The sequence below is a fragment of the Schistocerca piceifrons genome, chromosome 3 (assembly GCF_021461385.2).
Source record: "Schistocerca piceifrons isolate TAMUIC-IGC-003096 chromosome 3, iqSchPice1.1, whole genome shotgun sequence".
In the NCBI taxonomy this organism is placed as follows: Eukaryota; Metazoa; Arthropoda; class Insecta; order Orthoptera; family Acrididae; genus Schistocerca; species Schistocerca piceifrons.
Window position 1 is genome coordinate 524,879,509 of NC_060140.1, and position 26,116 is coordinate 524,905,624.

The following is a 26,116-nucleotide window of genomic DNA, read 5'->3' on the forward strand; positions in this document are numbered from 1 at the left end:
TATTCACGCCTGTTAGTAACTGAGTTCTTTGGAAAAGGAATTATTACATTCTTCTTACAGTCCGTGCACATATCTCATACATCTTGCATGGATGCCTCTCTCAAGAACCTCATTATTTCGGAGGGAATGTCATGTACTAAATAGGTTCTTGTTTCTGCTTGGATCTATTGGTGCTCTGTAAAATTTTTCTCGTAGCATCTTATCTTCTACACAATCCGTATGAACACCTCATCCTTCCCTGTAAAATTTTGTTGAAATTCATTTTTCTTATATAGGCTTTCTGCCTATTGCTTCCACCTTTATACCTTCTCCTCTTTGGTATTACTGGTTCGTCATTTGAGCTCTTGTTATTGGTGCAGCAGCTCATGTTTTCTCGAAAAGTCTAGTTTTCATGTAAACGGCATCATGTATTCCTCTAGTTATGCACGCTTCAGCATCCCTGCATTCGTTCTTCAGCCGTCTCTGTTTAGCCATTGAACTGTTTCTGTCAATTTCAGGTTTTTGCCTGCTTCATTTACTGCACATTTAAATTACTTTCTTTCGCCAGTTGAATCCAACATCCCTGAATTCAACATTTCTACTGAGCCATGTACCTTTTGCCTGTTTGATCAATGCCCTCATTATTTCTGCTGTCAGATATACTTATTTTTCTACTGTATTCCCTTCGTTGTAGCCAATCATTGCCTAATGTACGTTTTGAAACTCTCAGTGGCCCCAATTTTTTTCAATTTATTCCGATCCCATAGCGTTGATTTCATCCCTTTCTGCAATTCATTCAGTTTTAATCTGCAGTTCATAACCACTAAATTAAGGTAGGAGTCCACTATCTGCCACTGGAAATGTTTTTCAGTTTAAAATCTGGTTTCGAGAATATGTCTTTCCATGATATAACCCATGTTTTACTTTTCGCTGTCAACTATTACACTTACTAGTTTCAGCAACTAGTACTTTGTGTATGGTTCAGATTTTCTTTTTAATGTGACTCTGTTCTGATATTCTTGTCATTGTAATGAAAATTCATATGCACATGAAACGTTGTTTAACTTAGGCGTCGAAAAGAATTTACCCTGATTAGTTCAAATTCACAATCTTGTGCACCTACAACTCAGTCAACTGTCATTACCAGCTTCGTTACTCTGTTACACTTGTATCCAACAGACGTGCCCCTTTTATACATAACGTTCAAGAGATAATCAGTCTGCAACAGCACTTCTCGAGGCAACCGAGGCTTTTTAAACAGTAGCTCTTTAGGTATTTTGTGCTGAGTTCCTGTGTCTTAGATTTATGCCCCATGGAGCTAACATTTATTCCATTGTTTGTGTCGCTCACACGTGTGCAGCCAGGTGCAGTCTTTGATGAAATACGACATTTCGACAGCGTACCTTTCCGCCATCTTCAGATGTTACCTGCAGAACGATCGACTTTGATATGTTACGCCTCTTTTATACCCATGACGTTCACCTCCATTCCTCCGCTGATACCACGCAGTATGCCTCGCTGGTGGAGTACTGGGGGCGGGAAAGGAATTGGGATCTCAATCATCGGATGCTGGTTCCAACTTGAGCCCCTCAGTGCTTCTACATCCATCGTTGGTCGCTGTAACAGCTCTCGACCGACGTTGCGACCTCAGTTGGCTCAGTTCTGGGTCCCACGCTCTGCTGTGACTTAAGACGGTCCATACTGATCGTGTCTCAACGGTCTCCTTTAGGACATAACACGAAAACCAAAAGGTTTATCTCAGCACTAACGGTTATTCATATTTCATGGACACCCTTATAGTTATGCAGTGTTCCGCAGTCGCAGATCTTGCGGGTCGGTTGAGCTCGGCGTGTCTCCTGTGTTCCTGGTGCCTTTCTTCAACTGTCTGTAAAGGCAGCCCGATATATGCCCCAGCACATTTACGTGGAACAACAAAAAAAAAAAAAAAATAACCGATTTGCGGAGCCACAGTTCATCTAGTAGTGATCGCGGTTTCGAAAAAGGCATCGAGTCTCACGCCGAGCTAGGATTCTGCCGCTCATGTTCGATAATTGTCCGCCATATGGCAGGTCCTATTTGCCTGTATTTTCAGCCTGAAGGCACCTCGAAATTGTCTCTCGCAGTGTCCCTCCATTAAGGTGGTCAAGTTCCGTTGGTAGGCCTTCTTCGTCAGGTAATGTACAGGACGTGTGGCGTACCAATACGCTGTGAGCGACGATGGCAGCTGGAAGCATACGAGTACAAATTGGAGTGGTGGATGTACTGAACACACAGTCTCGCCTACCGCCGTCGACTTTTCGCTGGACCAAGACATCCAAATAGGGGAGCTCGCTGTTCACTTCCATCTCTACGGTGAGTCTGATGCTGAGATGCAGAGAGGCAGAGAGCTGAGACGTTGGAGGAAATCTTCAAGCTATTGACGCTTTTCTGACCACGCAACCAATATACTATCAACATATCTGAAGAAGCAAGAGTGCTACTTCTCCAGCGCTTTCTCTTCAAAGCCTTTCAACAGCAGGTTCGTCCGGACCGTTAACGGAGATCATCGCGTGGAGACACCGTCCGTCTGTTCGCAATCTCATCAATCAGCTCAGAACGCAGATCACCACTCAAAACAGTTATGTTCTGGGATACATGATGTCATGCGATACCTTAAGTGGGCTACATAGATAATTTAAAATGTAATATATGGACAAAGAACCAAGGTATTAGCATTTGCACGCTTTGGCAGGCACTCTGCTGGCCAAGGCGATGTTCTACATCTACATCTACATCCATACTCCGCAAGCCACCTGACGGTGTGTGGCGGAGGGTACCCTGAGTACCTCTATCGGTTCTCCCTTCTATTCCAGTCTCGTATTGTTCGTGGGAAGAAGGATTGTCGGTATGCTTCTGTGTGGGCTCTAATATCTCTGATTTTATCCTCATGGCCTCTTCGCGAGATATACGTAGGAGAGAGCAATATACTGCTTGACACTTCGGTGAAGGTATGTTCTCGAAACTTCAACAAAAGCCCGTACCGAGCTACTGAGCGTCTCTCCTGCAGAGTCTTCCACTGGAGTTTATCATCTCCGTAACGCTTTCGCGATAACTAAATGATCCTGTAACGAAGCGCGCTGCTCTCCGTTGGATCTCCTCTATCTCTTCTATCAACCCTATCTGGTACGGATCCCACACTGCTGAGCAGTATTCAAGCAGTGGGCGAACAAGCGTACTGTAAGCTACTTCCTTTGTTTTCGGATTGCATTTCCTTAGGATTCTTCCAATGAATCTCTGTCTAGCATCTGATTTACCGACGATCAACTTTATGTGATCATTCCCTTTTAAATCACTCCTAATGCGTACTCCCAGATCATTTATGGAATTAACTGCTTCCAGTTGCTGACCTGCTATTTTGTAGCTAAATGATAAGGGATCAATCTTTCTGTGTATTCGCAGCACATTACACTTGTCTACATTGAGATTGAATTGCCATTCCCTGCACCATGCGTCAATTCGCTGCAGATCCTCCTGCATTTCAGTACAATTTTCCATTGTTACAACCTCTCGATACACCACAGCATCATCTGCAAACAGCCTCAGTGAACTTCCGATGTCATCCACAAGGTCATTTATGTATATTGTGAATAGCAACGGTCCTATGACACTCCACTGCGGTACACCTGAAATCACTCTTACTTCGGAAGACTTCTCTCCATTGAGAATGACATGCTGCGTTCTGTTGTCTAGGAACTCTTCAATCCAATCACACAATTGGTCTGATAGTCCATATGCTCTTACTTTGTTCATTAAACGACTGTGGGGAACTGTATCGAACGCCTTGAGGAGTCAAGAAACACGGCATCTACCTGGGAACCCATGTCTATGGCCCTCTGAGTCTCGTGGACGAATAGCGCGAGCTGGGTTTCACACGACCGTCTTTTTCGAAACCCATGCTGATTCCTACAGAGTAGATTTCTAGTCTCCAGAAAAGACATTATACTCGAAGAAAGATAAAGTTTCGATTCCTTGCACAGACAACTAAAATGCTCTGAGTGACGTATTTTTTGGACAGGCGCTGATTTACCTTTGGTCATGATCTAATAAAGGTTATAACAAAATGGTATGGCCAAACATAGAGGAACGTCCTCACTCAGAGAGGAATAAAATGTCTTGTTTGGATATGAGTCCGGTAACGCTTTATGTCCATGTTACAGCTCATTCTCCACTTCTCTTCATTCACTTTTCACATTAAAATATAGGAGCCTCGCAGAAACAGAACGTACCAGTATTACACTACCGCCAAGAATCCTCAAGAAATTGTGCACTCCTGTTGTCAACAAAGATTTTCTGTCAACGTTTGGTCCGGCATTGTTGGTGACTGCTGGCGCTCATGTCCTTTCACCCAGACTTAACGTGAAAACTTGCCGCGCTTTCTGAGAGACTAGTCTACAGAATAGTCCGCCTATTCGGCGAGAGCAGTGGTCGTTAAACTGCAGCACGTGGGCCGTATGCAGCCCGAATTAACTATTCGTGCATCCCACAGTTCTTAGCTGTATTTGCATTCAGCAGCTAGGATCGAAGTCCAAAAATCGTCAGCTAACGTTAAGAGCTTCTTAAGAGTGTATTTTTCCTGCTTAATAACGAACAATAATACTTAGAGAGACAGATATGCTTAATTTTAATTGAGCTGGTGAATTCGGCCGTGAGCTAAGTATTGGCCGTTTGCTTCAGGCGCAGAGGTCCGGTATTGGTCCGATATTGCTGGTGACTGTTAGCGCCTCACGTTCTTCCACTCAGGCTCAATGTGAAAGCTTACCATGCTTTCCGAGAGAATACGTATTCTGCTAGAGGTGTGATTATCACTGCGGAATTACGGGATCTGAGAGAGACTGTATAGTTTGTCCTCCATTACCGACAACTCACGGGCGTGCGCGACTCTTACCGCCCACCTACCATTGTAGAAATTTTGACACTGGCTTAACATGGTGACAGAGACCACGCAACTGTACTGTCGCACCTGTAGACGGCTCATGTTGGTAACAATCTGATACAGACCACAATCAACACGAAGAGTTCCAGATGGTACCGACGTGTGCCATAGAATATTACTATTGATGACAAAGTTGGCGAGCGCTCTTCAAATGACAGACAGGTCAAAGTTCCACTTAAAATTGTCCCATTGTAATTATCACTGGGTAAATATCGGAGCACAAACCGAGAAGTTAACCTAACGTGTTGCAGATTTTAATTGCAAATACAGGCCTGCCGTACTGGCCGTGCTGTTCTAGGCGCTCCAGTCTGGAACCGAGCGACTGCTACGGTCGCAGGCTCGAATCCTGCCTCGGGCATGGATGTGTGTGATGTCCTTACGTTAGTTAGGTTTAATTAGTTCTAAGTTCTAGGCGACTGATGACCTCAGAAGTCAAGTCCCATAGTGCTCAGAGCCATTCGAACCACTTTGTTTTGCAAATACAGTGCAGTTAATATTATATTGCACTTGACGGTTAAGAGTACGTGTTATCTGTATCATACTCGGCCAATCATTCGTTGCAGCCTAGCGTACGAACTATGGAGTTGCCATCTGCCCGACATGCGCCCAGTTACTATTGTCAGTGCGCCTTGACAGGTGGCAACGCTGTGCGTCCCTTTCGTGGGCTGGCAGGTAAAATGTAATTTCAATCGCACTGTAAAGAAAATATTGTCCCACACGATAATGAAGGAGTCCGCATTTCGAAGACGAAGTATGGACTACATACACTTTGAATAGGTGCAAATGTGATCATAAAACCAAAAAAAACTACATCACAGAACACACAATTATACATCTTTTATACATAAATTTACCAGTAAACAATAAATACTTCATTGGTTCACGGGCGCCTCGTCGGATAATGTTGAGCTGCACAATATTTCAAGGAGACAGTTGCTCATCATCTTCAGGCGCTTACTGACGTGTTGTTGTAACGGCTCGCCAAGATATAGGCTAGCTGACTATAAAAGTGCAGGGGTCAAGAAGTGATGCTATAAAGTCATCGTAGACGGATCGCAGAGAACGGCTACATCCATTGCCCGCTAATGGAGAAACGGGTCACGGTCTTCGCAGGCGCGACGCGGGAAAAGCGCGGCCACACATCGCCATCCAGCGCGCGCGTTGGTGCCCAGTTCAAGTGTGGGAATTCCGATTGCCCGTCTTTGTTGATTCGAATTCGTTCGTCTGCGACCGACGATGCTTTAGTACCGCCGACGCTGGTTCCCATGCTTTGCTGAATTGACATCCCTTGTCTCTGTTAATCATGTCATTGTATGTAAGTCGACTGCTTCTTTAATGGTGGAGTCTGGTACTAAACAGCACAGGAAGAATAATAATCAGTATTTGCAATTGTGAGCTATACCTGACTCCGTCGTAGAATCAGAAATGTACTGGAGGAATTGTAGTAGGCTTGCGAAAAGTTGGTCGGTCATCTCATGGACGAAGCTGGGTGCAGGGACAAAGAGATTTGTCGTAACAGGTCGTTGAGGGGGCTGCTTAGAGGAAAGATTTTCTTGTTTGTCTTCCGGTGCTGAAAACTCAAGGGCATTTGCATCTCGTACCGATCAGTTGCTATGGTATGAATTTGAAACTGTAGTAACATGGAGTGGTCGGTGTCCGTTACAGATACGGTCCGGTTCAGACGCGGTACGTACTCGTATATGTAAAAACGATAACAACGAGTATCAGCTTTAAGGCTGTTGGAATACAACGCATCCCACGCCCGGGTTCCCGGGTTCGATTCCCGGCGGGGTCAGGGATTTTCTCTGCCTCGTGATGACTGGCTGTTGTGTGCTGTCCTTAGGTTAGTTAGGTTTAAGTAGTTCTAAGTTCTAGGGGACTGATGACCACAGATGTTAAGTCCCATAGTGCTCAGAGCCATTTGAACCATTTGAACCAATACAACGCACTGAGCAGATGAAAAATGTCATTCAAAGAATTTTGTAAATATTTGTAATATTGCCTCCTACTGAATAACGAATTCAAATATAAGTACTATTACTGTTATTAATCAATTGATTATCCGCTCACACAGAAACCACAAAAACACATCGTCAGACGACTGCAGTGCCACATCCTTAGGGTCGCTGAGGGTAGCAGAAATCTGAAGAAGAGATCACCAGACACGAAGTGTTACGAATGATGCGGATTTTTAACGATCAGTACTTAGGGATCAGCCGACAACTTTTTACACCCTTACTGCAGCTAGTCAATTTGGTGCTCATAACATACTAATTTATGCAGGTTACCAATTAATAACATGATCTAAAGATCTGCATTTCGAAGTGCGATGTTAGTGTTGGCGATTGGGCCAAAACGTTTGACGACTACAGTATGCCTAATGGGAAACAGGCACATGTTACCGCTGATGTAAGACAGTCCAAGACACTTGGGTCAATAGGGCCTGTACTTCAGCCTCCAATATCCCCTGTCATCAATAGGCAAAAGTTTCTAAAACTGCTAACAGACCGTAGATGGGAATCACATCCACTCAGCATCTTCTACAACTATAAAAGACTTACTCGATCCATCCTCAACTCTGTTCAGTACCGGGACACGGTCCTAATCTGCCAAGAAGTTTAAATAAGCCCACACTCCACTGCAGAGTGAAAATGTATTCTGGTAACTATCAATATATATAAAAAAGCAAACACATATGGTATGTCGTACGGTTCAGTCTGAAGATGGCTCAACGATTCACAGCCGAAACACCACAAGAAGAGAAGTGGTTCGACTGCATTCTCAAACTTCATGAATCAATAAATAACAGTTGTACACCATTCATATAGTAAGAAAATCGTGTTAGACTAACCTCAAAGCAGGCGTCCGCCTTCCGTAAGAATGATTACGTGATTAGTAACTGTTTAAATGAGTCGAGAATGAAAGATTTTATTGCATGTGGAGAAACAAAACAGTATTTCGTGAAAGCACCTCAGATCTGGTAGTAATAAGAGTCGTATGACTGGCAATAGGTCTAACATTGAATGAGGAAGTAGGATTGCGGTTAGGCTTCTGTGAACGGAATAGTGAACGTATTATCGTAGAGAAAATACACACGAATCGAACATTCGTCACTGTTTGAAAAACGTGACGCTTTACCGCCAAAAGCTACTGATAAAAATTCCTTACTGAACAATCAGTTTCGGTCCAAGGACTATCATCATGTTCATCAAACATATACATCATACTAGGCGACATAAAATAAATGGCGTTAAATAATAACATCCATGAATTCGTCACTGTTGTCAAACAGTAATGTAAATTACGTCGTCAGTCATAAGAATGTGTCAAACAGTGCACCGATTCATATTATATAAACAGTCAGCACCGACGTTACGGCGGATTTTTACATACTGCAGTACTGACGAATTCATGGGTTTTATTATTTGAAGCAACTGATCGTCAGGATGAACAAACGTCTTGAGTTTTGTGTACCTTTCAGCATGAATTTGTAACAGCGAATAAATTACTGAAGAGGGAGGTAAAAGAAAGTAACTTGATGGTTCAATGTGAACTGATGTGAAAGTAACTGAAAACATTAAATACACTTGGATCTGATGTTCTGCAAAAAAAGTCCGTTCATCATCTCTGGCAAAGTTTCACACTAATGGTTTTCAACACCAATACTCACAGAGTAAAGTACAGATTCATATTTGAGCCTTTACTGTGAAAGTGGTGTGAGTCCATTTGCAGTCTATAGTTGTGCCTCTCCTAACATGATTTTCGGCGAACGCAAATGAGATTGAACGGCAGGTTGCAGATCGCTCAGCCTTAATTGCCTCCAATTTATGCTACCAGCATAATAAAGACGTATAGCGTTCTACATATCAGCCAGGCGCAAGGGACAGTAAATACAATCATTTTCTATGACCCATCAGTGAGAGAGCTCTCTGAACAAAAGAGATATGGCATAATCTGTGGTTATTTTAGTAAAAGTCTAACTAAAAACGTAACTCCCTCTGAAAAGGCCTTGGAAGGCCCAATGGTACCGACCGGCAGCCGTGTCATCCTCAGCCCACAGGCGTCAACGCACGTGGATATGGAGGGGCATGTAGTCAGCACACCGCTCTCCCGGCCGCATGGCTGTTTACTAGACCGGAGCCGCTACTTCTCAGTCAAGAAGCTCCTCAGTTTGCCTCACAAGAGCTGAGTGCACCCCGCTTGCCAACAGCGCTCGGCAGAGCGGATGGTCACCCATCCAAGTGCTAGGCGAGCCCGACAGCACTTAACTTCGGTGATCTGACGGGAGCCGGTGTTACCACTGCGGCAAGACCGTTGGCTTAGTAAAGGCCAGTGTATTAAAACAGCAGCTTCGAGAGTATGATTAAGATCGGCGACTCAAGCCGAGGAATAAGAAAAGCAGCGACACCAGATAAAGTGAAGTATGAATACGCGCTCCGCCCCGCGGCGAGAAAAAATATTTGTCAGCACCTTCGTGAAGGTGTTAAATAAAAGTTCAACTAATCATGTGCTCACGCAGACAACACAACACCACTTCGTCAGTCAATTGCAGCGTCACAACTTTGGGGGTCGCTGAGTGTGGCAGTCATCTGAAACAGAGGTCGACTCTAATTGTTTCTAATGGTGCCGACTTTCAAAGGTCAGTAGCTGGGAGACGGCGGCTAATTCATCGCTATCTTACTGTACCTAATTTATTGGGGGGGGGGGGGTCGTAACATATGAATTTATGTAGGTTACTAGTTATTAATAATAAAATTAGTACATATGCGGCTCCAAGTGCCTCCTCATAATGTCCGTATTTATCCTTGCGCAAATAAGTTTGACTAACACTGTGCTAGACCATGTGTCTTCACGAGTGCAACAAAACAGGTACTTCAAGCACAATGAACCTCCTATTCATTTCAGTAGGCTTCTAAATTCCGTGACAGATGAATAGGTAGAAATGGACTTGTTCCTTGGGCTCCATACTCACCGTTCCTAATAGCGCTATATTTTCCTTTCTTTGTGATGGCATTTGGAAGCTCTTGTGTACGGAACCCGTGTACGTGATGTACAGTCTTCGTGCCCTTACTGTGGAAGGCTGCAGGGCATGCGACGGCGGATTGGTGCGTGTGTTCCAGCTAACAGAGGGCATTTTGAACACTTAATTTAGGAAAGTGTTTCATGTTGTACTGAAGTGTTCTTTTCTTGAGTGTTTGCCATAATGAATGTGATTCTGAAGGAAAGTAGAAAATGAGGTCGACATGAAAATAAACCGTTTGCGGACCTATGTCCATACTACAGATTTTCTTTACCTACGTGTGAGGAATGTTTGCATACATTTTGGACACACCTTTTTGTTACCTCCTGTATGTTTTCCTGCAGTTACAAGTAAACATTATTGTGCGACCTACAGAGAACGACGAACTGCTGCATACACAATTCGTTGCGTCGGCGACTGGAGACCCTGTACAGGAATGCTAGTTTTGAAGTACACTCAATGTGAAACGCTTCCGCGGCATGTAGGAACCAAACAGAAAATTTTCCAAAGCAAAGGAGAAAGAGAACCCTTGGTACAGTGGCGGGGATTGGTTGATAGAAATCTTGAACTCAGCCAATCGTTACGACGCTGACCGAAGACCTCGTCTTACGGAAGGAGTCGAAAGGAAAACTAAGTCATTACGTGTACTGAGGGAATTCTACGATAAGATGTGGACTCCAGGAGGCTGAGGGAGACACCTCGGAGTTGAACATCGGGTACGAACTGACGCCCGTCTCCAGACCAAGACGGCCACACAATACAGGCAAGCGGCCCAGCTCGGTCGACAACATGTATAACGTTTTCTTACTGAAATGGAAACGAATAAACGACCATGTCGATAACCGCCATAACAGCAGCATTCTTCACGCAAGCCAAGCAACGTAATGTGCTTCCCAACTTTCGACCTAGTTCAAGCGACCATGAGAGCAATGGGCAGTGTTAGGAAAGTTTATAGAGTTCCGCATCACAATCGGTAAGAGCCGTCACCCGCGTAGCATCACTTTGTTGTCCATCTGCCTGCCCATCTGCAGTTATCAAGTAGAAATTTTTCTCAGATGTTGAAGTGTACGGTTCTACGATTCCTTGGCAGTGCAAAAAATTTAAGCTTCTTAGTCGATGCAGTCAAAAGATAGAGTCCTTTATGTCACATATTTTGATACTCGCAAAATCACTCATCAGCACCTACAGATGAAACATCAATATACGTAATTGTTTCTGCCGAACTCTGACTAGATAAAACATTATAAATGTATGTTTATACACTGACAGATCATGCGAAGTGAACAGCGTCTTCGTTCTGGTGGCAATGTGGTGTCCACAAATCACTGATCACTGCATAATATCGCGATGGACAGCCGAATATTGTGTGGTCTATGACCTCCTGCGTGCAACAGTCACACAGAGACGAGTCAGTCAGTTGTTGCCGATAGAGGGGGCAGTTGCATTTTATTAATTGTGGCATTTTAATTTATTACACTTGGACCGCTCCTCTTTAGTTACGACTTCACATAACAATTAGTCGATACGTCGCTTAAGTTTTTTCATAGGTGTCATATGATTTTACATTCAGTTTATTCTCTGTATGACTGTTAAAGCTATCTGATGTTTTTATGGCACTTTATCGATGTATAGACAGTTTGGCACTTCACTCCATAGGTATGAGAGTCTTATTTTCTGTGACGCTTGTGCTCATGTTCATGTCCTTGCTTTGTATTTCGGTCTAAGTCTGAGTAGAACTTGCTGTATCATAGATGGAAAAACTTTTTCATTAGTATTTCTCAAACTGTATTCTTGTTTTCGCCACAGCTGTGTTCTGATGATGTTGTATCGAAACGCGTAACAATGAATAAATTAATTTGCGATCAAGAAATTTCCAAAATCGTATCCTGTATAGTCGTAATCATTTGTAGTCAAAGCGGAGCCGGAACATTCTGACCAGAAACTTTCTTTTGTGCGTACCAGAGGAGTACCAACGTTGTGTTGTCATGCTTGGTGGTATGGCTGCGTAACGTCTTCGCCTATTATTGTACCAAAAGGTACTGATTAGGCGCTGCACGTCGATCCGAATGTCCGTGTGAGAAACAGGCTCGTACGTCTTGGTCCCATGGCCGACGGTACTCTTAACGAGAGCTTCGACAATTTCATTGCCTCTGATACCGCCATGAACCTTTACCCACAAAATGTAATGGTGCTGAAGTTCTGTAGTCCTGTGTATAATTTAGTATACCACATAACTGTTGGTATTATTGACAACATGATTCCACATGAGCAACAATTCTAATAGAGCGCCTCATAGACTTATGATTTAGCGTCATCTACGTCACCAGCATATTAAAACCCCAATAGTATTGCAGTTAGCTCCGGTGTAACTACTGAGACTACCAGAGGGAGTTGATTACTATGGTGTGTCTATTCGTCATTATACGCTTCATCGCCATCTACAGTAGGTGGTCAATCTGTGTATTGAGAATGTGCATGTTCCCATGCACTTAAAAAGTCCATTAGCTGTTTAGGAAATTACATAGAATATATATTACCCCTTTTTATGTCTCAGCTGAAATCTGCAGCCTAATTCCCTCCATATCCCTTATAAACAATTTTATGTAGCTTTAAGTCTAGGTCTGTCGCTCAGGGCAGGTCGATGTTGTGAGACAGGAGGTGATTCATGAGAAGCTAAGGTAACCTAAGCCCGTCGTCTATGGGTAGCGTCTTTGATTATAAATCAAAACGTCCTCGATCCCGGGTTCGAAACCCTCCTCCGCTTAAAATTCGAATAACAATCAGCATTGGTGGCCGAAGAATTCCAGTATAACAAGTCACCCTCATTCTGCCGACGGCCTCGTCAAAGAGGACGGAGAAGCGGACGGAGGTTCAGCTTACTCTCTTGCCCTTGGGATGGGAAGTTGCCCCTAAAGGCGGAGGAGTCAGCAGTGACCAACGGCACGAGGATGCAGAAGGAAATGGAAAAAACTGCATTAAATACACATAATGTGTATCCACAGGATATGTGGCCTGTAATTGAAAAATGGTCATGATGATCTCTCCATTGGCAAAAGATTGCGGAATAGTCCCCCATTCGGGTCTCCGGGAGGGAACTACCAAAAGGGGAGGTGACATCATTAACTCCAAAATCCCACAGAAGGTAAAAATTGCTTTCGTTGTTCCTCTGCCATCTCTGAAATCAAATCGATCTTCCCCAATATACGTATCCACTTTTCATTTTTAGTTTGCTTTTAACTCTATTAATATTTTAGACATGTTACATATATTACTTTAAAATTCTCAAGTCTGAGGAATAAGACACATTTCAACAGATTTATGGTGGCTAAACATAATAATGTCATTTCTCTTGGTGTGTATGCGTTTGTATCTGAGGAGTTCAAACATTCTGCGCTACTTCCCAGGGTCGGACGCTTTTTCTACGTCACGAAGTCCTTTGAAACGGTCTAGTTGGATTATACGATTGGTTGCTGTGAACTCAGATGGCGCTCGCTCTGTATGCAGGTGGTGCCGCCCCCCGGCACGGTTTCTTCGCGTCGGCGCACGCTGGAATGCGCCTCGGCGCTGCAGGTGGGGGCGGCGGGGGCGGCGGCGGCTGTGCCGGGCGCGCTGGGTCTGCCCCCGGGGCACGCGCCGCGACGCCAGGGCTCGTTCCGGCGCCAGCAGCAGCAGCTGCAGCACCCTCGGCCGCCCCTCATGTTCTGCCGCCGCCGCCAGAGCTGGCCGGAGGTGGACCAGCAGGCCACGTCGGGGTAAGTCTCCCCACCAACAGCTGCACCTGCTGCCAGCTCCTCAGCGCCCTAGTTCAACACGACAGTTACGGCGCAACCGCCAGCATAACAGAGTTGGCGTCTCGAAAAGTCGGCGGCAGAGGGTACTACGCCTCACCATCGTTAATTTATTAAGACGGCACTTACGCATGACATTTCTTCCAGAGCAGTCGAAATCAGTTCAGCGTCAAATGTTTGCCTCACTTGTAGTATAGATTTACTGACACAAATGCTTCTGTAGAAATTATTGAAGTTTGTCTAACGGAAACTAATTAACTTAGCTTGTACTTCAACTAAAAATGACACACAACTACATCTCACTAGTGATAAATATACGCTGTCTGTTCAATAGTATCCTGACACCCCTGAGCAACGCAGAATTGACTACTAAATGTCATCAGAGGCGCGTACGTCAATATAAAATTGGCAGGGAGCTTTTTCTTTTCTTTTTTTTTCTTCGTGAGAAGAAATAGCAAAGGAACAGTCCGGTTAAAAAGGGCAGCGGTTTCAAACGTACTCTAATCATTGGTTGTCACATGTGTAACAAATCAATCGAGGATAATAGTTAAACTCTGCTACAGACGGACGAGGCGACAGATGATAACGTAATAATGAAGCGGAAATGCGAAAAATCGAATGAAAACGGCGGAAGCAATCAATCGTGACTTCCATTACGCTACCAGCAGTCCAGTTAATGCAATGGCTCCATGTAGGCAGTTAAACAGAATGGTATGGACTGGCCGAGCAGTTCCTCGTAAGCCACGCGTTTTTCTAGTCAACGATAAGTGATGCTTTCGATTGTACAAAGGGTGACGTCATTGGAGAATGGATGGCTGGTAGCGAGTGATCTGAGTGATGTAGCCTGTGGCAATCCAGTGGATTGGTTTGGTTTTGGGTCTGGTGAATGGATGGAGAAAGTTACCTGCAATCGTTTGCGGTGTCAACGTTTAAGTGCGGAAGAGGTGGCGTTTGGCGTATTTAGGATGTGGTTCCCGTATTGCGCTCAAGAAAACTTTAAATTCGAAAGGAAGATAAACACATTTTACAGCATAGTGCACGTCATACAGCAGAGGAACTTATCGGCGACGACGACTGCTTGTACCAGCATGACAGAGCACCGTGTCATGAGGTAACATCTCGGAGGCAAGGTTTTATGGACAACTGGCCTGCCCACAGTCCCGCGCTGAACCCAGTGGAACACCTTGCTATGATAGAATGTCCACTTCTTGCTGGACTCCTACATCCGTTACTACCTTCTCTGGCTTCTGCTTTTGAGGAAAAATCGGCTGCCGTTCCTTCACAGACGTTCAGATTCGTCATTGAAAGTGTCCCCAAGAGAGAGCACGCAGTAATAACGGCGAAGGGTGGACAAACCCCGTATTAATATCCACTGATGTGTGTCCATATGCTGTTGATCAGGTACTGTGTACACGTTATGGAAACCATGATATTCCAGTTGGCTGAAGAGGCAGAGTCACGGTTTTGAAAATAATTTTCCGTTAACCACATCGGTCATCTTCAGATTATAAAAATCATGCTGCTGTGCAGTCCACTGCAGAAACCACATTGTGATTGCTAGTAAAATTTGACAATCTGGTTTCAGCTCTGGTATGATTGCCGAGTTTAGTCAGTTTGTTTGAAATTAGATGGGTCGTGCCAGACAAATTATTTTCATACACAGTTTTGTAGTGGTTCAACAAAGTGCCAGATTTCGTGGCACCGATAGGTAGTTATGTCACAGTTCAATCTATCTCATAACCCATTTTTAATATTCTGTAGAAGCTACAAAATCTATCACCTAATAATATGAAAGCCGTCATCATCATCGTTGCTTTTCTTTAACGGTATTGCATCTCGGAATTGAAGTTAAGCGTCACAAATTTACAAATACAGTTAGGCAAATCTGAAAACGTGAAAAGAAATGTTCCAAATTCTAGTGTACCAGTTAGTGTTAGTAAACAGAAAGAAAATAAACCAGCGAGCGCTAAATTTAATCAAAATAGCGTGCAAGTGTAAAACATAAAGAAGTGATTCCCCACAAGACGTCAGGTGAGCATTGATAAGAAATGTGTGCCCATAAACATCGGTCTGAGGTACGATCTTCAAGGATTTCTTCTTACAATCTTCCGTTTCACTCATGTACTTCAACGAATCACGTTCAGCGAAGTTGCCGACACCCTCCTTTGGCAACCTTTCACTATTGTTTTTCACAGACTGCAGAGTCGAAGCAATGTGCATGTGAAATCTTTCACTGATTAAAGCTTTCGTGTAAGGATAATAATCGTACCCTAGTGACCAACAAGGCAATGTGGCTACAGTTTATTCTTCAGTGGATCACGATCGTTATCAGCAATTAAGTCTGTTAACCATATAATCGGCTTTCCACTGTCTTGGGATAAACTAATATAAGAGACTTAATTTTTTACGTCGTAACACGTAGACATTAACCTAGCTGTTTAGAACTGGTTTCATATTCAGCCGTGACGGTTTCTTGCAATCAATAGAGTAATGATTTATTTCAGCATTAATGGAACACACGCGTCAGAAACTTACCACAGATTTTGCAATAATATAAAAATAATAGCTGACTTCGTAACTTTAGGCGATCTATGCTGGAATTAAATTAAAGATGGCTTGCATGTGTTACTATGAAATTGCCATTTTACAAAGTGTCAGCAGCTATTCCTAGGAGACCACGATGCAAAGCTACCATCCAACTGCATCTTGGAGGTGGTGATGCCCCTTGTTATTTCATAAAGTGTTGCTCATTCCTCTACACTTGGTGCCTAAATATTATATGTCTTGTTGCAAGCTGAAGAGGAGTAATTCTGCTATAAACGAGATTCCGGATTCGTGATGTTATTTCTCAGTGTACAAATTTTCACAAACTTTAGTGTAACGTTATAATCGAGATGAAGTAGCAAATAACACGTCCGATCACGAATGTGGTGTATTCTATTACCAATAGCAGATAAACTGATGCCGAACTGCAGAACGCTTTGTGGCAAAACAACGAACTGCTCGAGGAGAGCGTGCATCCAGCTTTTTATCCGCTGAAACGGTGGACGTCTGTGCTAACCGATGTCGCGTATTTCATAAAATGGACAACGTAGACCTAAGTTACCCAACGCACGAAGCATCCTTAACGCAGTGCAACAGACGCTTTAACCCTATTTGCAACTACGCTCTCTGATCAAAACTTTCCGGACGGCTGTTAGTGAACATCAATATAAGGGGTGGCCATCCTTCGCCTTTATGATGGTAGAACTCCGATGATAACTACAGTGAGGTGTCTGAATGTCTTTCAAGGAATAACAGCCGATTCCTTCTCAAGAACTAAAACCAAAGAAGATAGTGATGTTGGAAGTTGGGGTCTGGAGCGCAGTCGACATTCTAACTCATGCCAAAGGTGTTCCACTTGGTTCATGTCGGAGCGCTCGGCAGAACAACTGATTTCGAAAACGTTAACGTGCACAAGACACTGCCACCCAATCGCTGCTTCATGAGAAGGTGCATAATCATGCTTAAAGAAACGATCATCTCTGAACTATTCCTCCACGGTACGCAGTACACATTGCTGCAAAATGTGTTCATATCGTTCCGTAATAGTTGACCACACCCTAACGACGAAAAAGACCACTATACGGTAACACCACATCCTGCGTACTTTCCTCTTGGCCCTACACCTGATAGCAGGTAACGTACTCCGGGTGTTCGCCAAACCCACACCGTCGGTCGGATTGCTGCAGTCAGTAACGTGATCCAACATACCGAATCAATCGTTTCCAGTCATCCACACTCCAGTGGCGTCGCTATTTACTCCAGCTCAAGCATCGCTTAGCAGAAATATGTGGCTTACAAGAAGGTGCTGTACCATTGTAAGCCGTTCTTCCTATCTCCGTACACAGAGTAACTGTGCTAGACAGACTGCAGGTAGCACGGGTGATTCCTTCCTTTGATTTTATGAGACTTTTTTGCAACCATCCTCCGCAACGTTCGATGCTCGACTTTCTCTGTCCCTCAGTACAAGAAGTCCGTCTTGGTTTAGCTGTAGTTGTTTCTTCGAGTTTCCATTCCAGTAGCGTCACCAATAGTTGACTTGGGCTGCTTCAGAAGGGTTGAAATGCCCATGATAGATCTCTTATGCAGGTGACATCCAATGACATGTCCACGTTCGAAGTCACTGACCACTCCTCGCTGACGCTTTCTCTCGTTACTGTCCCTGTTACGACTACACAGTACTCCGCTACCTCATTTTACGCTGGCGGCTGCTCCTCTCGCGACACCTATTGCTAAATTACGCATTACTGTGTGGGGACACTTTTGGTCAGGTAATGTATGTAGTATGATTAATCAGACTTTGACGGTGAAGCTATTATTTTTAACCTAGGTGGTGGGAATAGAGTCTGAGAACTAAGGACTTTGAAGCTAAAAAGCTGCTGCCACATATTGACAGTTAGTTTCTCAAGAGGAGGAAATGAATACTTGTATTTTCCACAGGCACAATGTAATCTGCGCTTAAATCTAGTGGAAACAATATGGAATATCTGAAAGACTAGGCTTCTCGACACACTATCAAACATCCTCAAATTTGGGTCTCGAGAAGGAAATAATGACGCCATTGCATTTCGTGCCGTTGCCATTCATAACTGCAGAAATTTTGTCATATACAAATGCATGGAATCTGTTTCTCTACAGAGCGAAAATATACACGGTTCTCCTTTAACCTGTATTGATAGAAATGTGTGGAACAAGTTTGTCTAACAATTCTTTGAAAAACAATTGAACGCACTCAAGAAACACACTTAATGAGCTGCGTAGAAAAGTGTTGGTCTTGAAATTTAATTATTACCTCCAGAAAATAAATTTACTTATCTCAGTTTTTTGAGTAAGTACATAGACTGCGCCATTTTTATTTTATTTATTTATCTATTTTTGCTCCAATCGCCGAAATTTTAACGAGTACGTGAACCTGTAGACGAACCAAAAATTGTTACTAAAACCAACAAACTACAGGGACCGATTACTAACTGGAAATGGAGGAAAGGAAAAAAATGTCCTATGAACATGTGTCGGGAAATTCATTGTTGCCACGGTAGATGGCGCTAACGAATGAAAGTTCCTCTGACCACGTGTCGTATGACACACACACACACACACACACACACACACACACACACACACACACACACACACACACAGACAGACACGACGTGCCGTGTGACTCACGCAGCGTACTGTAAGCAGCAGAATGGTCCGCTATTCACGTCGGGAACAAGTCGAGTCGGTGTTTGTGTACTGCCAGGCAGGTGGAAACGACCAAGAGGCAACACGGCTGTACCAAAGCAAGTAACCATACAGACACCAACCGCACCGCACAACATTTCAAGCCCTTTATGGGGGTTTGTGTGATCATGGGTCCTTTCAGACAGAGGAACGTGCAGCGAGGCGGCGGACACTGTGTACACCAGATGCAGAGGACCGGGTTTTACAGTATTCTGAGACGAACCCTGGTACAAACTCCTTGAAAGTGACCTGCCAACAAGGTGTAAGCCAAAGTACTACTACGTGTATGCTGCATGACAAACGCTACTATCACCATCACCTGCAGTGCAAAGATTATCAGCAGCGGATTTCCCTCTACGGGAAAGATTTTGTTGGTGGTTTTTCCACCGGGTATCAGAATTGCGGGATTTCTCCCACTATTTCTCTTTACCTACGAAGCAACCTTTACCGGAATTGGCATCATCAATACGCATAACTTTCATCTGTGGGCAACAGACAGTTCTCGGGGAATGGTTTAGACGTCTCAGCGGCATCGTTCAACATCACTGTGTAGACAGGGATTAATGGAGACTACATATACTAGAAGGTTTCAGATAGGTTATATAATGGTAAGACAGAGATTTAGGAACAAGATTTTAAATTGTAAGACATTTCTAGGGGCAGATGTGGACTCTGGCCACAATCTATTGGTTATGAACTGTAGATTAAAACTGAAGAAACTGAAAAAAGGTGGGTGCTGGAGCAACTGAAAGAACCAGAGGTTGTAAAGAGTTTCAGGAAGAGAATAAGGGAACAATTGACAGGAATGGGGGAAGAAATACAGTATAACAAGAATGTGTTGCTTTGAGGAATGAAATAGTGAAGGCAGCGGAGGATCAAGTAGGCAAAAAGACGAGGGCTAGTAGAAATTCTTGGGTAACAGAAGAGATACTGAATTTAATTGATGAAAGGAGAAAATACAAAAATGCAGTAAGTGAAGCGGGCAAAAACGAATACAAACGTCTCAAAAATAAGATCGACAGGAAATGCAAAATGGCTAAGCAGGGATGGCTAGAGGACAAATGTAAGGATGTAGAGGCTTATCTCACTAGGGGTAAGATGGATACTGCCTACAGGAAAATTAAAGAGAGCTTTGGAGAAAAGAGAACCACTTACATGAATATCAAGAGCTCAGATGGAAACCCAGTTGTAAGCAAAGAAGGGAAAGCAGAAAGGTGGAAGGAGTATATAGAGAGTCTATACAGGGGCGATGTTCTTGAGGACAATATTATGGAAATGGAAGAGGAGGTGGATGAAGATGAAATGGGAGATACGATACTGCTTGAAAAGTTTGACAGAGCACTGAAAGACCTAAGTCGAAACAAGGCCCCGGGAGTAGACAACATTCCCTTAGTACTACTGACAGCCTTGGGAGAGACAGTCCTGACAAAACTCTACCATCCGGTGAGCAAGATGTACGAGACAGGGGAAATTTCCGCAGACTTCAAGAAGAATATAATAATTCCTATCCCAAAGAAAGCAGGTGTTGACAGATGTGAAAATTACCGAAATATCAGTTTAATAAGTCACAGCTGCAAAATACTAACGCGAATTCTTTACAGACGAATGAAAAAATTGGTAGAAGCCGACCTCAGGGAAGATCAGTTTGGATTCCGTAGAAATGTTGGAACACGTGACGCAATACTTACCCTACGACTTATCTTAGAAGAAGATTAAGGAAAGGCAAACCTACGTTTGTAGCATTTGTAGACTTAGAGAAAACTATTGACAATATTGACTGTAATACTCTCTTCCAAATTCTGAAGGTGCCAGGGGTAAAATACAGGGAGCGAAAGGCGATTTACAATTTGTACAGAAATCAGGGACATGAAAGGGACGCAGTGGTTGGGAAGGGAGTGAGACAGGGTTGTAGCCTCTCCCCGATGCTATTCAATCTGTATATTGAGCAAGCAGCAAAGGAAACAAAAGAAAAATTCGGAGTAGGTATTAAAATCCATGGAGAAGAAATAAAAACTTTGAGGTTGGCCGATGACATTGTAATTCTGTCAGAGACAGCAAAGGACTTGGAAGAGCAGTTGTACAGAATGGACAGTGTCTTGAAAGGAGGGTATAAGATGAACATCAACAAAAACAAAACAAGAATAATGGAATGTAGTCGAATTAAGTCGGGTGATGCTGAGGGAATTAGATTAGGAAATGAGACATTTAAAGTAGTAAAGGAGTTTTGCTATTTGGGGAACAAAATAAGTGATGATGGTTGAAGTATAGAGGATATAAAATGCAGACTGGCAATGGCAAGGAAGAGAAATTTGTTGGCATCGAGTATAGATTTAAGTGTCAGGAAGTCGTTTCTGATAGTATTTGTATGGAGTGTAGCCATGTATGGAAGTGAAACATGGATGATAAATAGTTTAGACAGGAAGAGAATAGAAGCTTTCGAAATGTGGTGCTACAGACGAATGCTGAAGATTAGATGGGTAGATCACATAACTAATGAGGAGGTATTGAATAGAATTGGGGAGAAGAGGAGTTTGTGGCACAACTTGACTAGGAGAAGGGATCGGTTGGTAGGACATGTTCTGAGTCATCAAGCGATCACCAATTTAGTACTGGAGGGCAGCGTGGAGAGTAAAAATCTTAGAGGGAGACCAAGAGATGAATACACTAAGCAGATTCAGAAGGAAGTACGTTGCAGTACGTTCTGGGAGATGAAGAAGCTTGCGCAGGATAGAGTAGCATGGAGAGCTGCATCAAACCAGTCTCAGGACTGAAGACCACAACAACAACAACAACAACAACATATTTGGACCGCCTCACTACACGCCTCGACGGAGAAACGTACCAGGACTTCCTGCGGAATGATTTGCTAGGGCTGCTGCTTGAGAATGTGCCTTTGGCAATACGACAAACTATGTGGTTTCTGTATGACGGAGTACCTCCCCACTTCCGCGTTACAGTTCGCCAACACCTCAACAATATCTTCCCTGGACTCTGGATTGGACGCGGAAGTCCCGTAGCGTGGCCTGCTAGATTACCGGTCTTAATACCCCTGTATTTTAACTGTTGGGTGCATCTGAAAAGCTTAGAGTATGCCGAACCAGTTCCTCATACGCAGACGTTTCAACAACGATTTCCTGGCGCCTATGACCCTATTCGGAGAGAGGCCGCAACATGGGAACGAGAGCGGCAATACACGATGCGACGTGTGAACGCGTGCATTGCATCCCAAATCTGTGTTTTGATGCAGCTCCTTACTATGTTCCGGCACCATCTTTTGTCGATGCAGACCAGCCATTTCCGGATACATGTTCATTAACACCTTTTCTCCTGCACTTCCACTCAGGAATCTGCCCCTGCAGTTTGTCGGATTCATTAATGTTCACCCTTTATACTGTCTATGAGTTTATATCCGAACTGTGTGATTACCTAACAAAAATGTTCACGATGAGTTCTTCACTCCACGTCCTCGATGTGGTTCTGTATCTCCACTAATTTAAGAGCTGTGTCCTTGCCATGTCATTGACATGTTTCCCTGGTAGTGACATTGATTTCACAGTGTTTTCACGCCATAGGTAGGTCTGTGGATGCTATTTCTGTGTAACACTTTTACACAGACTTCTGTGTGTAAGCTCTCAGATGAGAAGTAATAAAACTCATTTTCTCTGCCTTCTGCTTAATGTGTGCAGGATGTACATCACTCGTCGCTACAGTATCTTCAGATGAGCTGTCATTACCACAGTCACTTGCATCAATAAGTAAGACCCGAGGAAACATGAAACTAGAATGAGAAAAAGTTTCCCCTCATACCAGAATATTTGTGTAGCAAAGGACTGTTTCCTGTTTATCTTAGGTACGTGATTCGAAGACTACGAAAAGTTGTGTGTTGCACCAAATGTATTCCTGGTTGCACATGCGTCGTGAATAGAGTATAATCTCTTCCCGAGTTCGCGCACCATAAACACGCTGTTTGTACGCTGCAAATTTTAGTGGATTCTACGTGCGTCCTCGCTCCAAACTAAACTACAATATCTTCAATATAATATTTCAGTTGTCATTGATAATACTTATGATAGCTACTGCGTAAAATTCTGCATTAAGGGAGCTTACACAACATTTGAAAATTAAATATGCACCAAGTTCTGTTACTGATTGTCGCCAGTAAGAACCATAATGTAATACTCTTGTTCCAAATTTTATCTTCTCGTAAGATACATGATGGCTTTCCGTGATAATTGAATGTTATTACTAGTATTGGTTGACTTTGTCTGTTGGGCTGCAAGAAAGACTGTAAATCATTATTAATTGTGACTGTGCGAATTTCGTAAAGCACCTCATAAACATACGCGGATAGCACGGAAATTATACGGTACCTCTCATCACAGGATGGCTGGCAGGTGTGTTCAAATGAAAATGAAAACATCGAACAGAAGTAGTTCTCCTCAAACAGGGCTATTTAGAGACTGTAGGTCGTATCGACACATCCATTGTTCTCTGATCTTTGCCACCCCGAAATAAGCCCACGATTCGTAATAATTGGTATAGTCAGAAATGATGTACAACAGTATGTTAAATAAATTTGATCTATATTTCTACGTAGTATGAACTCAAATCTCTAGTTCTGCACTTGCAAATCTTGAAGAATCAGTTCACAGTAAGGGATGATTTTACAAATTCGTCAATATTCTCAATACGGCGGCCTTTAAAAACTAGTATTGTCGATAACAAAAATTACGTGACCGTCTCTACTACGATAAGTGGTAAAGAAGTAACATAATTATATTTTCATAAAGACTAGTTTTGCAAAGAATAATTATATTTTTCTTTCCCACAGCGCCTAGCGCTCGCAGGCGTAGTACTCTCCACCGACTACAATCCCAGGAGGACGGCGTGCGCTGCTTTGAACAGCTTTTACGTTTCTTATCAGCTTCACAGGAGTGACAGTACAAAGGTAGAGTCCTCGGATACACTGAAACAAGAAATACCGCAGTCTCATCAGCGTTTATCGGCCTAGAAAACGTAGGATCAAGAACTGTTCTGCGGTTACGATCCATAGGAATAGTAGTAGTAGTAGTAGTAGTAGTAGTAGTAGTAGTAATAGAGGGTTTTTAGGGCGCACGACAGCAAGGTCTCCAGCGCCCGATCCACAGGAATAACCACTATGCAAGAGAAGTGAAACGTGGTGTTAATTGCTCCATGAAATGGAAAGGTTCTATCTACTGGGACTTCATGCCCTTCAAGCGCTTACAGATAACGACCTTTCTGCCGAGTGCTTCTTCGCTATTGTCACGTGACAACTAACTGCCATGACCCAAATACCGAATTGGTTGTGCGGCAGAGGGAATAGAATCTGGGATATTTGTGAGGGGAATTACAGCTACAGCATTTGATTTACAGACAGTGAAAAATCTAGTGAAATTCTGGTCAAGAAAAGTCTAGAGCTGTATGTACCACACAGATATTAAATTCGAGTATATGTGAGACTGTGTTTGTTAATACAAAGAGCAGAGAGATGAATACTAGACAGTTGGAAAGAAACTAAGCATACTGTTTTTATTCCAAAAGTAGTCGCTCAACTTTCAATATTTTTATCCCATTGTGAGACAAAAAGGTCAATTCCTTCATGGAGAAAAGTTTGCAGATGCCTACGAACCCACGATGGTACCCAGGCATGCATCTCTTCCTTCGAATCAATTTGATGGCAACGAAGTCTTTCTTCAGGGCTCCTAAAATGTGGAAAACGTATAGGGAGAGATTGGGACTGCATGGAGGATGTATAAGAACCTCCAAGCGAAACTTTTGCAGCGTACTCGAAACAACCGGCACAGCGGTACTTGGACACTTTGCAGCAACTGAAGCGCACCATCTAGACCAAACGTCCAGGAATGTTTACGGATGGGATTATTCTGTTGCAGGACAATGCCCACCCACGCGTCACCATGGTCGTTTCAATTACGCTGTGATAGTTTCGTTAGGAAGCCTGTACACATTCTACGTATATGTGATTACCATAATTTTGGAAGCATGGCCGTCGATGTGCTTCGGACGAAATGGTTCAAATGGCTCTGAGCACTATGGGACTTAACATCTGAGGTCATCAGTCCCCTAGAACTTAGAACTACTTAAACCTAACTAACTTAAGGACATCACACACACCCATGTCCAAGGCAGGATTCGAACCTGCGACCGTAGCGGTCACGCGGCCCCAGACTGTAGCGCCTAGAACCGCACGGCCACTCCGGCGCTTCGGACGAAGAGATGCACGTCTGGGTACGGTCATGTTTCCATGAAGCCATAGACCGTCATGTCTCAGTGAGCGATTACTTTTGAAATAATAAACAGGATACTTACTTTATTTCCAACTGTCTCCTTTTCATTTGACTGCCCCTTTCATGCCCGCGGTGTAAAGTCGACATCGTGTCCGATGTGTGCGATTCTGGCCTGCCTATGCCGTTGCCGCTGCCGCGTGGTGTCTAGTCTAGTCCATAATATCCCTGGAGCAGATGTGACTCGAATTGTGCTGAGACTATCGCCGCATAAAACGGCAGTAGTCGAACACTCTTGAGAAAAGGGGTATAAAATTGCATTCAACGACACGTCTATCATCACGAGAGCAAATGGTTCATCGGGCAGTATAATAAAAGGAGCTATATAGATCAAAATATCTAATAACATCCTCAGTAACGATCGCAGCTGGCACCAAAATACGACGTGACCTTGTGGGTATGTTACGGTGGACACAGCTGACGCGGGACAAAGACTGTACCTTATATGGCGATAAATCGATTACCATTGACCTTCACGGACAAAATTTTGGACTTGTTCAGGGATATTTACAGAGAACTTTGGTTTAGGTGACCCGCGGTTTCCGAAGGATGTTTAAAAAGGTCTTTCGTTGGCAGAAATGTGTTCGACACTAGGGAGACTATGTTGACAAATAATTACATTGACATAAAGAATAAAGACCTAGCATTTTGATTTGTTCAGTATGTTTACCCAAATTCTTTGGCTTCTGAACAGTGAAAAATTCTGTAATGTGATCATTACCCAAACATACAACACAGTGTAAAGCAACAACCCTTAGACAGACAC

The 26,116-nt window shown here is 43.4% G+C and overlaps 1 protein-coding gene across 1 annotated transcript in view; it reads left to right on the forward strand.

Annotated features, from left to right (window-relative positions):
* LOC124788795 (wiskott-Aldrich syndrome protein family member 2-like) overlaps positions 1-26,116 on the forward strand; it is a 122,097-nt gene that overhangs the window by 81,083 nt on the left and 14,898 nt on the right. The window contains exons 2-3 of the mRNA XM_047256077.1: positions 13,476-13,723; positions 15,345-15,349. Of these exons, the coding sequence (XP_047112033.1) occupies positions 13,476-13,723; positions 15,345-15,349 (253 nt within the window). The remainder of the gene's footprint in view (positions 1-13,475; positions 13,724-15,344; positions 15,350-26,116) is intronic.